A 13,467-nucleotide genomic window follows, 5' to 3' on the forward strand; every position below is an offset into this window, starting at 1 on the left:
AGATACTAAAGCAGTTGGAGGAGTGAATGGAAGGGCACATACTTTTACTCTTACTCAAATAATATGACTTCATCCTTAAAAAATACTTCCCACTCCTGTTCCATTAGTTATTCAAGGTGTAACTTGACTGATTTGGAACACTTCCAGTCCTAACCAAATTGTCCACTACTTTGGAGAATCAGTGCTTCAGGTCAGGGAGCCCATGCTTAATACTTGCTGGAAGTTTATGTGGAAGGAAAAAGGTCAAGAATGGTAGTGAATGAGCTTATCTTTAAATATTTAAACTTCGGAAACTTCTAGGCGACACTGGCTGATGAAATAGAGCTGCATTCTTCTAGGAATGTGAAGAGCTGCTGCTCAGCAGAAATTAAGTGGCAGTAAGGAGAACTGAGTCTGAAAGATGAATATGCTGTAACCAACTGAGATGCAATTTTGCAATCTGGATCAAGTTTCTGATCTTAGCTCTACTTTGGCATAATGTGAATTGGCCCTTTCCTGTGCTGATGGATAACATTCATTTTCATTCATCATGACTGAAAATAAAACTGCTCAGGGTGAACAGTTTTCAAAAAAGCCATGCTTTCAAGCTTCTTTACGCCTTATGTTTTGGACTGTGGATACAGTAATTGTTCCAGTGCATCGCTGTGTAGGTATAATACCTTGTATTACAACTTTAATGGGTAATATGTTGAACGTCATATCTGTTGGTCTTGTGTAAGCTACAGTACTGCATTTCCAGAGCAACTGAACTGGCTGCTTAAAAGCATTTGAGTCTAAAAATATATTTTTCAGGCTGACATTTGTCTATATATTTAAAAAAGGTTTTATGTACTGGTTTGTAAGCTTGTTGTCACACTAAGTTCATTAGCACTCAACTTATCGCTTGTGTAAGCCATAAAGGTTATTTGGAACCTAGCTGTGGCTGTGGCTACTGGAGTAGGTGGGTGTGTCTTTGCCGTGTGAGCCATTCTGCCAAGAATGAGAAGTTTCATGTCCAGGTCAGCAGAAGGTAAATCGTATTCAGATAAAACTTTAGGCCTGTATGTAACTGCATATTGCTGAAACAGTACCATGGGGACTGAGTTCCCTTTAATGCTGACATTCTCCCCCCCCACCCCCCCCAACCCAAGACTGCTCAGGATTACAGAAATTTGTTGGATTTTTGTCTGTCTAACTCTTACCAGGTGCTTGGTGCCCAAAGCAGTTTGTTTAAAAACTGAGTGATAAGCCAACCTGCAGTTTGACTGGGATTACCCTTGTTCTCATTCTGTTTATGTAAAATGGTAATAACACTCCTGTGAGTCAAAGCATTGTGTGGATAACCTGTGCAGGCATGGCTAATTGAAGAGAAGCTTCTAATCTGAAGCATGCGAGAGCAAAACATTAGTCTTCAGAAATGTTGGCTTGAGTTTTCCTCCTCTCCTTTCCTGCTGTTCTCATGCTTTTAAGTTTTCCTGAGAGAATTGCTATAAAAGAAGGAAAGAAGGTCCTATTTTGTGTGTGTGTTTGGGGGGGGTGCTTTGTTTTTTTTTTTTTTCCTTTCTTGGAGGAGGAGGCTAACTAGAAACGTAGGTGAAAGTTAAACTTTCCTTATGTGTGTTGAGCTCAATTGAATGATAAATCAAAACTGACAAAAGAGAATACTTTATGGTGATTTTGCAGTTTAAATGTGGAATGCTGTTGCAACATGAGTTTCTTGAACTTTGTGTTATCGAGAGTTCAGCACATACTACATGTTTATGTACAGGATAAGAATTTTAGGGCTAAATAACTTCTTGCTCCCCAGGTGAATTTTGAAGAAAGAACATTCTCAGGTCCAAGTCACAAGTTATCTGTTGCCCATTTGAAAAGAAAGGATAATAGGGGAGTGAGATTTTTTCCTTATCGATTATCTTGCAGTACAGTTCTTCTCCATTAGCTGCTGGTACACACAACTGCTGACAGATGCAGAATAGCTAGTTAATTAGTCATTGCCCAGTTAGATTGTTCCATCAGTGTATAATATTTTTGTAAAAACAAAACCCATTTTATGATATCTGCAGCCGTGTATATGTTGTGACGTTCATCTCTTCAGTGTCCAAAGAAGCCAGTGGAAGTTTGTTATAAATGTTTAAATCTCTGCAATTTTGCAATGAAGATGAGCCCTGTAGCACACATAGCTGAGTTACACCACTTCATGTTTCATCCTGAGCTTAGGAAAAGGTTACTTTCTACCCCTGCTTCTTGGACTATCTGCAGGGCTCCTTCCAGAAGGATGAAGGGGAAAAGGTATTTAGAAATTAGACTACCTATTTCTTATCAGAACCTGCTAGATCTGGCTTATGTCAGTGGGTTAAACAGGGAATGATTTAATTTGTCTAAGATAGGGACATGGTTAGACAAGTAACTACATACTTTCTTTTACAGGCCATCTTCAAAAAGCTAGGCATGCTATCATGAAACATTAAGTGTCAAAAATGGCTAAGCTTCCTTTGTATCTGCCCCTGCTTAAAGTGAGCTGAGCTGAGTAGCTCTACTCCCCCACCCCAAATATGACTAGGGAATTGTACAAAGCACTTACTGAAAGTCTTACGGAGAAAATACTTTGTCAGTAAAACTGTCCGGATAAGGATTACTGAATTATAAAGTCTCTGGCAGTTTTCTCTCCTCTGTAAGTGAAAGGCCTGTTTTTTAAGTATGGATTTAACTACTGAGGGGGAGGGAAACTGCAATAATACTATTTTTTGGAAATGGATTTCTGAGTTCTAAGTAGTTGCTAATAATGTTAAATAGATGACTTGCTTATGCATTTGTTTAAACATCTCTTAGCAGTAATTGCAGAAGTGCCTCAGTTCAGAGTACCATATAAACCTTTAACCCACACTGATGTTCTTGGAATTTGTAGTTGTACAAGTCCATAACGCTTTAGCGGAGAGCAGATGCTGGAGGGGGAAGGAAAAAAAAAATGCAAAGGTAGCTGTTCTTAAGGAATATATTCCTTCAGTTTTTGTGTAGGACTTGCGCCTTGTTAAATCAAGTCTTCATTGCATTAAAATGCTAGGAATATTTCCCTCTCAAGTTTGTAGAGTTTAGTTCACTTGAAATGAGTGTGCTTAGTTGCAGCTCTGAGATTATTTGTCTCCAGATTAGTGGAATGTGAAATGCAAGGGTCAGTGGAAGCTTTGAGTCAGACTTGAGTCCTAAGAACCTGAGGATAGGAAAGACTAGCTGGTTAATCCAATGTGGGGTTTTTTGTTTGCTTGTTTGTTTGTGGGATGTGTGGTGTGGGGTTTTTTTGTTGTTGTTTTTTTTTTTCTTTTTCTGAAATGGATGTTTGCTGGGCCTCCTCTTTTTCTCTGAGGGATCATTCCATCATTCAGTTCTTTCTATATTAGAAAGGTTCCCTTACCATTTAGCCTCTACCAGATTTATCGTGGCACCACAAAATAAGCTTTCTCTTGATCTATCCCAATCTCCTATAATTTCTAGTACTGTTTTTTTTTTTAATTCTCACTATGCTGTACCTCTTTTAGCTCTTTCCTAGTCTCTTGTTCCACTCAGGCTATTCATTTTCTTATCAGACTCTTGCAGAGGAGTGCACTTTCCTTGAGTGTTTCTGTACATTCAGTTGTTCTTGCAAACAAGTTGTATGGAGATGTGGTGTCAATTGGTTTACTGAACTCCAAATGCAGGATATATTTTGAAAATTTTAATACACTTCCTTAATTCACTTTATAAAACATTGATAAGCAAAACTTACTAAAACGTGCTGTTTCTTGCAAGTGAAAAGTGCAAGACAAATGCCCCTTTTGTGTTGTGCTATGCCCCCTTTTTCTACTAATCCATGTACAGATTTGTAATTACTAGAATTATTCTATTTGTGGAACCAGTGCTTTCACAGCAGTTGGCTTTCCCAGTGATAACTTTTTAAATCTTTTACAGCTTAATTTGTGAGCCCTGAGAATAGGTAGTGTCTCTAACTGGGTTGGGTTTAAAACTGGCGATATATAGACTATATAGGTGCCAAAAGACCTCAAAATATAAACTTTTGTATTTGGAGAGAGTCGTGGATGCTTTTTGCTGTCTGAACCATCTTGATCTCTTCTGGGAAGACTTATCTTTTGCCATTTTATACGGCTGTGAACGCTGTAAAGAGCTAAGTAGAATTATGGACATGGCACTGTACAGCTCCACTAGATTATGCAGCCAACCGAGGGCCTTGCTAGGAAAGTTTCTTTTCCTCAAGCCTTACTATATTTCCTTGTAAAAAGCTTGAATAAAGGAGACTACAGAGTCTGGTTTATATACTGCAAGGTTTATTGTCTGGCCTACATGATTCAAGAAACAGTGCCTTCCAGGGTCTACTCTGTAGACTGAATTGCCTCATGTGAATGAAATGGAATAGAAGGAAATGAAGTGGTTATGTGTCAAATCCTAAGGAGCAATCCTTCTTATTCTTAGACTTGCTCATCTGTAATTAGAAAGCCTGGTTGAAGGTACTGAATGCTTCAGTATCCACCTCAATTACTTCTTTGCAGGGATTGTTCATGCTTCGATTGCTTTTTGAAGTGCTCTTTAAAAATACAAACTTAAAACAACAGACTATAGTGACTAACTATAATTGTGGGGTGTGGGGGGTTTTTTTGTTTGTGTTTTTTGTATACACCTGAAAGTGATGGTATGATTTGATTTGGTGTTAGTTTTTAAGTCTTTCTTGTAATTCAGTAGTAATATGTGGGATAAGTGGAAATAATTAAAGGTTATGCTTTTTCCTATTCAAATGAAGCCTTACAACTTGCATCAAAAGTGATATATTGAGGTAGATATTCATGAATTGAAAGGCATGGACCTTGGCAAAACTGTTCTTTGATGTCAGACTTTACTATTAAAAAAACAATTAAAATGAGAGCTTTGCACTTTCCAATTTTGTTTTATGATATTAGTTTTGCTGGGTACTGTTCTAATGTATATTAAACAACACAGTCATGAAACCTAATGTGCCAATTCCTACCAAGATCATTTGCTCTTTCCTTCATTAGCAAAATACAGGGTTTGAGTTGTTCATAGCATTTTATTCATATATTTTGTTCTAATACTTCTGTGTTTTTGAGATTAGTAAATACTGCTTTTTGAAAATGCTGGCTCATGGCAAGCCAGCACTCAGTGTGGTGACCAAGAAGCTTGCACTGTGCAGCCGCTTGGCTGCTTTGATAGACAGGATGTTCTGCTGGCTCTGGGAAGAAGGTTGTTTGCATGCTGAGGAGTAGTCAGGAAACTCTTCCATTGTTTCAGTTAAGATGTTTAAAGTCCAAGTTGTTTTTTAAAGCACGCTTTTTATTTAGAAGTTGAGAGACAGTGATATTACCAAAGAAATTTCACTGGGATTGCACAATGAGCAAGTTGGATCAGTACTTTGTCCCAGTTGTATTTCTGGCAATACTTTGTGCCAAGCACAAAATTTTCGATCATGCAGAGCATATTTATCTTTGCCTGATCAGGAGAATGCATTTAAACTTTGTAATCTTCAACTTGGAACAAGGCATTCTTAATGTTTTATTGGGGTAATGTATGCCCAAAATCAATAACGGCAGTAATCAATGAGAACTATAAAATGGTATAGGAATTCCAAAGTAAATTTAAGTATCTTTATTCCTCTTCTCATTCATTAGCCATTTGGGTTTCTTCATTTGACAATATGTTGCCTTCAGGAATTGCAGGAAACTTTGCTTTATGGACAACAGTAGCAGACCCAAAGTCAGTGGATAAAATACTGGAATAGGATAGGAGGCAGGAATTAATTATTCTGTACTTTATGTTTCATAGAACAGCCCGCTTTGCTTTTATGACTCAGAGGGCATGCTTGTGTGAAGGAAACGGAGCTCTCTGCAATTCTTATTAGCTTTTGTAATGGGTTTTTATCCAGAGATCCTGACTGGAGAAGAGATTTAAGCAGTGCTAAAGTGGAGAAGGACTATCTAATAATGAGCAAAACTGTCATCTTAAACTTCATTAATGCTTTTGAATTTCAAACATCTGAAGATAACACTCTGATGCAATTTTTCTGTTTAAGAACTGAATTGAAAAATATCTGTGATAACTATATATGCAAAAATCTTCTCAGACGGCTTATTTAGTGTGTCTCAAACTGAGAGCTATTGACAAGGCTTTGAATCAAATGTAAACCAAGAGCTCTAAAACCTACAGAGGAAAATTGAAATGTGGGTGTTTTCTTTGCAGTGTCTGATGTAGAATTTTTTAACTTTGTGCATAACAATGAATGCGAAAAGTGTTATAGTTTGTCACTTGTGCACAATATTGTCTATTGCCCTATTTATATTTGAATAGTGAATCATGAATCCTATTATTTTACTGCATGTTGGAGAGCTGCCTTCATTGCTTTTGGTCCAAAGAGTAGAAGTGTTTCCATTGACTTTTGATTCAGGCTCTCTACCTGGCTGAGGTACTGAAATATGAACCCAGTGTGCTGCCTTCTGGATCTGGTGGAGGGCAATCTGGAGAGCTGCAGTACTTTTTATTAAGTTGTCCTTGTTTGTGTATGTCCTCTCCTCAAGTGAGGAATACTGTGTTATATAGTTAAATCACACTGAAGCCTGGTTAAGTTAAATAACTTTGTTTACATCTTATTCATAACCTGTGAAATAGCCAACACAGTTACAAATGACAGTGCATTAAATAGCATATGTACTTTAAGTTTAGTTTTTCATCTCTCTTCTTTCTGCTGTCTCTTCCTGATAAAGAAGTGAATGAGATTTCTGTTTTATGCATACCTTACCTCATATTTGGGAACCTCCATCCAAATTCTTTCATTACTCAGTTTCTCTCAGAAATCATATGTATAGGCAGAGCTCTTAGGGTGCTCTCAGGGCTCTTGAAGATTGTCAGCATCAATTGTCAGTTTGCTGCAGCCTGGACCTCCTAGAAGCCTTTAAAAGTTGAAGGCAATGTTGCTACTCTTAGATTCATACTTGGATAGATTAGGTGTCATCTTTTGTGTTTGACTAGCCAGCGAACTGGCTTCAAAGGGATAAATCTCTTCCTGCCTTTCCCCCCCCCCCCCCACCCTTCAGTGATTCACCTTCATCAGCTGTATGAATCAGTACATTTAATAAACACGTGGTATAAACATCTAAATATGATTAAGAGTAGTTAATTACTGCCTCTTGATGGAGACCATATACAACAGTAACTGTTTTGGGGCTATTAATGTTCACTATCAGATAAAAGCTCTTTTTGTTGATAGTATTTACATTTTTTTCATATTAATCAAAGAGACAAAACAAATACACTGCTTCAAAGGAAGGACCCTTCATTACTTTTTTCAGAAAGTGTTCACTTGATGTTCAAACTTCAGACAAAGGATTTATAGTTGCTACTTGATGTTGGGATCAATTTAAGAATACTAGCTGCTGAATTATGAGATCCATGCTGTTTGTCAAAAGCTGTTGTGTTAAATGGAAGTGATGACTCCTGCCTAGGACAGTCATCTTGAAGAAAAAAAATTGGAGATGTTTGCATTTTACCAAAAGATAACTTAATCTCACTGTAGACTTGGAGTGTTGCAAGTGAAACGGAATGAAATGTCTGCTTTCTTCTCTTCCAGATTATCATTTTACTCTGGCCATTCTTCATTCTCCATGTACTGCATGCTGTTCCTAGCAGTAAGTATGTTCTTTCCATCTGCTTGGCAACAAATGTCTGTTAGTTATCTAGTGCAAAATTGAAATATTGACTACATCAGCAGTTTCTTGGGCCCTTTTGTGCAAGGGACACTACTTTAGTTCAGTTATCTCAGAGTCAAGCACCCTACAAAAGATTGCTCATTAGGAGCTGTAAGGAAAGGGCACTGATACTGGGGTGAGAAGTGGCAGAATTCATGTTCAGTATGCCTAAAAAAACTTGATATGGTGGTTGGCTTCTGTGTCTTGCTTCAGTTGAACCTGGTGACAGTGGGTTTGCAAAATATGCTGCTACTTAAGTTTAGTTATATTGAAAGTATTGCAAGCCACACAAAAATATGTAATAAGATATGTCTGACTTAATGAAATGTGCAAAGCCTATAAAGAAACCAAATTTAAACCCTATCCCAACATGGGTGGGCCTGTAAGAACAAAACAACAGATCAGTTTTAATTTTAAACTGCTCTTAATTGACTCCCATCTTGGACTGGGGAGGGGAATCGGTTTGTAGAAGTAACTACAAGTGAGATCATTTCACCAATAATTAGCATGTATGAGGATTTGAGTAAAACGTATCAGGCTCTAATATAAGCAGTCTGAATTGTTATATGTCATCTAGGGCCAATTATCTCTGCTCCTAGAATAAGCTTTTTAACACTGGAGGATTGATTTGGTTACACTCCCCCTGCTAATGTGCAATACAGAAAGTATTAAACAATTTTGTTCTGCAGTTTTATTGTTATGAAGTTGTGAAATTAAGCTCTTGTCCTGGGTGTAATTTGCTAGTCTTCAGAGCTCATACTCAATTCACATTTCTATCCTGACTGCACTTTTCATCTTGTTTCTCTTTTGGCAGTAGCATAACATCCACAGCAGATGAAGAGATTATTCAAAATTATTTTTTAAACAATTGATGATGTGCTTTTCAGGATTGCATAAATTTTTGAACTTGATGGATTTGGGGGGGGGATGTTCTTGTTTTTGGTTGTTTTTTTTTTTTTTTTTTTGCCCAGAAAAGCTGAGCTTTTCAAAAAGTTCAGTATTCAGTAAACTGCAGTGATGGACACACATTGTTTATAGCTAAATCTGTTTAGTTCCCCTCTCCTCACTTATCTATCTGTCATCTTTTTTTTACTGTAAATCTGAAGGGTTGGTAATTCCCTCATTTGTCAGCTGTCTTTAAAAAAAAAAAAAAAAAAAAAAAAAAGACTGGCTTGCTTACTATGACTGACAGTCTCCAAAGTTATATAGGTCCACTTGTTTTCTGTTTCTGGAGTTGTCTCATGGATTGAAATCACTGTTTCCACAGTACTGTGAAGCAGTTACTGTTATGTAGCAACCTAATACTGATTTGCACCATTCTGCCCAATCGTATCTTTCTGATCTGATTTCTCTGTGCATAGGTTTGAGCAATGTAAGAATGTGATACTGCCACCTCTGAGTTATAAAAGCAGAGATAAAAGAAAACGTACTAGGTATATGACCGTACTTTGTATAGCCTGGATTAGAGTCACTTGGCAGGGATTTGAATCTCGGTCTCCCAGGACAATGTTTATGGGCCAAGAGGAGGAGTTGGAAAAGCTGTTGGAACTTTTATCTCTGTCACACATATCTGTAACGAGAGATCTGGCCTGCTGCTTTGGCAGCCTGGGGGGGTGGTTGTGGCCAGGAGGATTTCTCAGCCAGGTACAGGCTGAGAGGAAGGAGTTCTCCTCTCTTTGGACCTTGCCTCTGTTAACTAAAATCCTTCCCTCCACCCCCAATTGCTTGCTATAATACTGAGATTACCTTTAGTTTCAGTGTGAATTTGCTAATGGAAGTTGCACTGAACAGCTTGGTCATCAGACCTTGTTTGTGTAGCCTACTAGGATTTTGAAAAAATGCAGTCTTTGGCAAGAAAATCAAGGGATTTCTTTTATTTAAAGATAGTAATTTTTTCATGTGGGTTGAATAATCTTTTCTGTTGCCTGTGTCATGGTTTGGAATCCATGCAAGGAGCTTGTCTGAAGAGTTCCTGAATATTATTTAGCATATTAGGAAAAATTAAGTGCTTATACGGATTTTTACAAACTTGCAGAACTAACATTATAATACAAGTATATGGGGTCATATGTTTAAAAAGTGCATTAGGAAGACTCTAAGGATGCAAAAAATATGCATCTTTGTCAAAATAGATCTCAACACCTGTTTTTTCTTTTAATTATTGAAAATTTTTGTGAAGTTTACCACCAGCCCTACATATAATAAGCATGGATTTTTTTTTTCCCCTCAAGTTTGTGAAGGGTGATCATGTCAGCAACCTGCAAATTCTAAAATTTCATGCTTGAAAACCACTTGTGTAATAAACTTCTTTTATAAAGCACAATGTAAAAAACGTGGAGTTAAGATATATGCAGATGTCTTACCTATCTGATTTGTGTGTGTGTGTGTGTGTGTGTGTGTGTGTGTGTGTGCTTCACCCTTTGCAACCTTCTGTTGGTGGGAGAGGTGGGATGGGGGGGGGACTCAAATCCATCCTCTGCTTCCTTGTAATGCTAGTAAGTCCAGAGCTAGTGTCAGTTCTAGTTCAGCAATGTAATCAAACTTGCTGTGGCTTTGCATACTGCTACAAAAACTGTCCTTGTGTCTATTCAGGACTGTAGCAATTGCAAGATAACATGATTTAGCTTCAGCTACCTTAAACTGTAAGGATATGAAAGTCTTTGGTTCTTTTAGCACATTTGTTAAACAGTAAGTGGTTTATTGGAGATCAGTTTATCAATTGGGCATGGCAGAAAGGTGTTCAGAGCAGAATTACAGACTAGAGAAAGCATTTGTAAAATTACAGGCAACTGAGAAGCAAACTAATTCCAGTGTGTGTTCTGCAGATCTGGGTCAGATTCGTCTAGCCAAATGTACTACTTTATGGTGGCTGGTACCACCAGCTGGTGCAAGACACCTTCTGTTGTAACCCTCAGGTTTCTGCTACTGGTGTGCTCAGAAACTAAAGCATGCTGAATGATAGAGTATTTTAAAAGGAGACATCTGAGGAGGTAAACCATGAATTCAGACAGGGTCTGATTTCAGCGAACACTTTTTGGTCTGACATAACTTGACAAAGAGTAGCCAGACTCCTCACCAGAGGAGAAGGCACGCTCCCTTTCTTCACCTGAGTTTCTTGTCTTATCTCTTGCTGAGCTATGGCCCAATACAAATAGTAAGAGGCCCTGAGGAGATCAGACTTCTACTTTCCACTCTGTCTTCTTCTGTAATAAGTTTATTCAGTCAAACTGCTGGGAGTACATCTGAAGAAGGTTAACAACTCTTGTGCAGGATGTTTTTCTTGTTGTTTAGCACAGCATTACTGCATACCAACCTTTGCACTGAACTTGGTTGTCTTACGGGGAGGGTGGGAAAAGCATACAGCTACTACAGGAAGGTGAGGAAAATCACTTTCTAACCCTCCCCCTTGCCCACGTGGCAAGGCAGAGTGCTGCCACTGGCTCTAAACCAAACCTGCTGCATTTGATAACCTGTTCTTTAACTGAACTCTCAAGCTGGCTTCATCTGCTGTTTGCACACTTACTCCAGCTGCAGTCTGAGTCATGAGCAGGACAGTCTTTAACATGTGGCATTACTCATAGGCAGTGTTAATCATAACCAGACACTTAGTGCTGGCTTCCTAAGGACGAGAGGAATCTTGCCATATGTTGAGAAAGATGAACTAGTGCATACTGCAGAAAGCACACATTTAAATGTTACTTGCTGAATACATGTACCTTATCAGGTTAAACATTTCAAAAATGAGGGAACATTTTGAGTATTCGAAGGGGGGGAGTGATCTCTGCCACAGACAGCACAAGAACTGCAACCATGAAATGGCAGAATCTTGAAATATGTGGCTTAAATCAAGCCACCTTGCAAAATACTAGGCAAAGTATTGAAGTACTTCTGCAGCTTCAGTTACTTAAAGCAGAATTGCTGAAATGCAAACAGAGGTTAAAGTACAGTTACACTTTCTTTTGTGCTTAAGCAATGAAATAATCTGAAGCTTGCTTTATATATTATCTGACACAAGCTGGTGATAGCGGAAATGCTTGAATAGGCAGTTTGTCAAGTATGGGTTTTAACTAGGGGGAAGAAAAAGAATGGCTAAAAACAAAACAAAAAAACAGCTTAAAGGCTCAGCTCTTGTAGTTGATACCAAAAGTAATTGATACCAAAAAGGAGATGAGGGGAAGATAAGCAAGTGTGTATATTGAACATATCAGTCAAACAAAATAAAATCTCAGTAAGAAGTGAATGTGTCCTTGTTTTTCCAGTTTTCTGTATCTTTCTCACATATCTATTAGAAAAAAGGGGCCCCAGTGTTGGCAGCTCTTGAACAAACTGGAAACTGCCTCCTATTCTGTAAGTATGACTGACCTTGTGATCACAGAAACTTGAAACATTTTTCAGAAACAGGTATCACTTTATCAGTATACTGAATTGAAGGTCAAGGCTGCTGAGTGTTTCTTATGGAAGTCACCTCTTTGATTCTTGCTACTCTTGGTGCCTTTTGGTTTCAGGAGGAAAATGTACTGAAAACTTGTGAAGATATTCTGAGTGACACAGTTCCTATAGAGCTGGTGGGGAGCCACACATTTGTTGCATTTAGCATGCTAATCGGATGGTAGAAGTAAAATCCCAAAGGTGGGATTTCCAGAATGAACTGGTACTCTTAACTATGCATGTTGAGGCTTAAAGGGAGTGCTCTTGAAACTTGAAGTTTAACCAAAAGTTGTATTTGTTTTTAAATAAGCAGACTAAAGCAGCCTGGAGTGTCTTATTCAAGGACCACACTGGGCACACCAGCATCCCTGATAATGCAGCATCTCAGAATTTTGCTTTTTAAAAGCTGTTGCCTAACTTGCATACACTTTACTGTCTATCAGTTAGACTTGACTGAAGTGAAGTGATTACATAACTATATAGCCCTATAGCTATAAAGAGATGCATCACTGGAAAGGTACATTCTTCTCTCTGGCTTGTTCCCCGTATCTGAAGAATATGTGGCAGAGATACTGATATTAATACTAAGCAATTTTGTCACTGGCATAAGATTATGTCAAATTTCATATAGAATGAACCACGACAGTGGAGGCTTCATTACCCTGGAAGCAGGGCTTTTGACTGGGTATTCTTTTCTCATTTTCTTGCTTCAGGAACCTATTTAAAAAAAAAAAAAAAGTAAATTAAGCATATACAGGGGATCCTGCTTATGGATCACTGGCAAATTAAGAGCAGAAGTGTTGGCTGAAAAACACAGCAATCTGAACACTGCAGAAGGAGGGACAGGAGCTGAAAGGTTTAAGATAGAATTTGAAAATACAAATTGTACATGTAGGAAGAGCTAAAGAAACGTGAAAGAAGAATATCGATGCGATGAGGAAGGCTAAGGCCTGTTTGGAATTAAACCTGGCAAGAGATGTCAAGGACAGCAAGAAGGGCTTCTTCAAATACATCAGTAGCAAGAGGAAGACTAGGGAAAATGTGGGCCCTTTGCTGAATGGGGTGGGTGCCCTGGTGACGAAGGATGCAGAGAAGGCAGAGTTACTGAATGCTGCCTTTGCTTCAGTCTTTGCTGGTCAGGCCAGCCCTCAGGAACCCCAGACCCTGGAGGCAAGAGAGAAAGTCTGGAGAAAGGAAGACTTTCCCTTGGTGGAGGAGGATTGGGTTAGAGATCATTTAAGCAAACTTGACACCCACAAATCCATGGGCCCTGATGGGATGCACCCACGAGTGCTGAGGGAGCTGGCGGACATTATTGCTA

General features: G+C 38.5%; 1 protein-coding gene across 2 annotated transcripts in view; it reads left to right on the top strand.

Moving 5' to 3' along the window:
* Window positions 1–13,467, top strand: part of PLPP1 (phospholipid phosphatase 1) — a 73,794-nt gene that overhangs the window by 47,214 nt on the left and 13,113 nt on the right. For both annotated transcript variants that reach the window (XM_067316194.1, XM_067316193.1), the window contains exon 4: window positions 7,601–7,658. In XM_067316194.1, the coding sequence (XP_067172295.1) occupies window positions 7,601–7,658 (58 nt within the window). The remainder of the gene's footprint in view (window positions 1–7,600; window positions 7,659–13,467) is intronic.

Source organism: Apteryx mantelli, chromosome Z, assembly GCF_036417845.1.
Source record: "Apteryx mantelli isolate bAptMan1 chromosome Z, bAptMan1.hap1, whole genome shotgun sequence".
NCBI classification, from domain to species: domain Eukaryota; kingdom Metazoa; phylum Chordata; class Aves; order Apterygiformes; family Apterygidae; genus Apteryx; species Apteryx mantelli.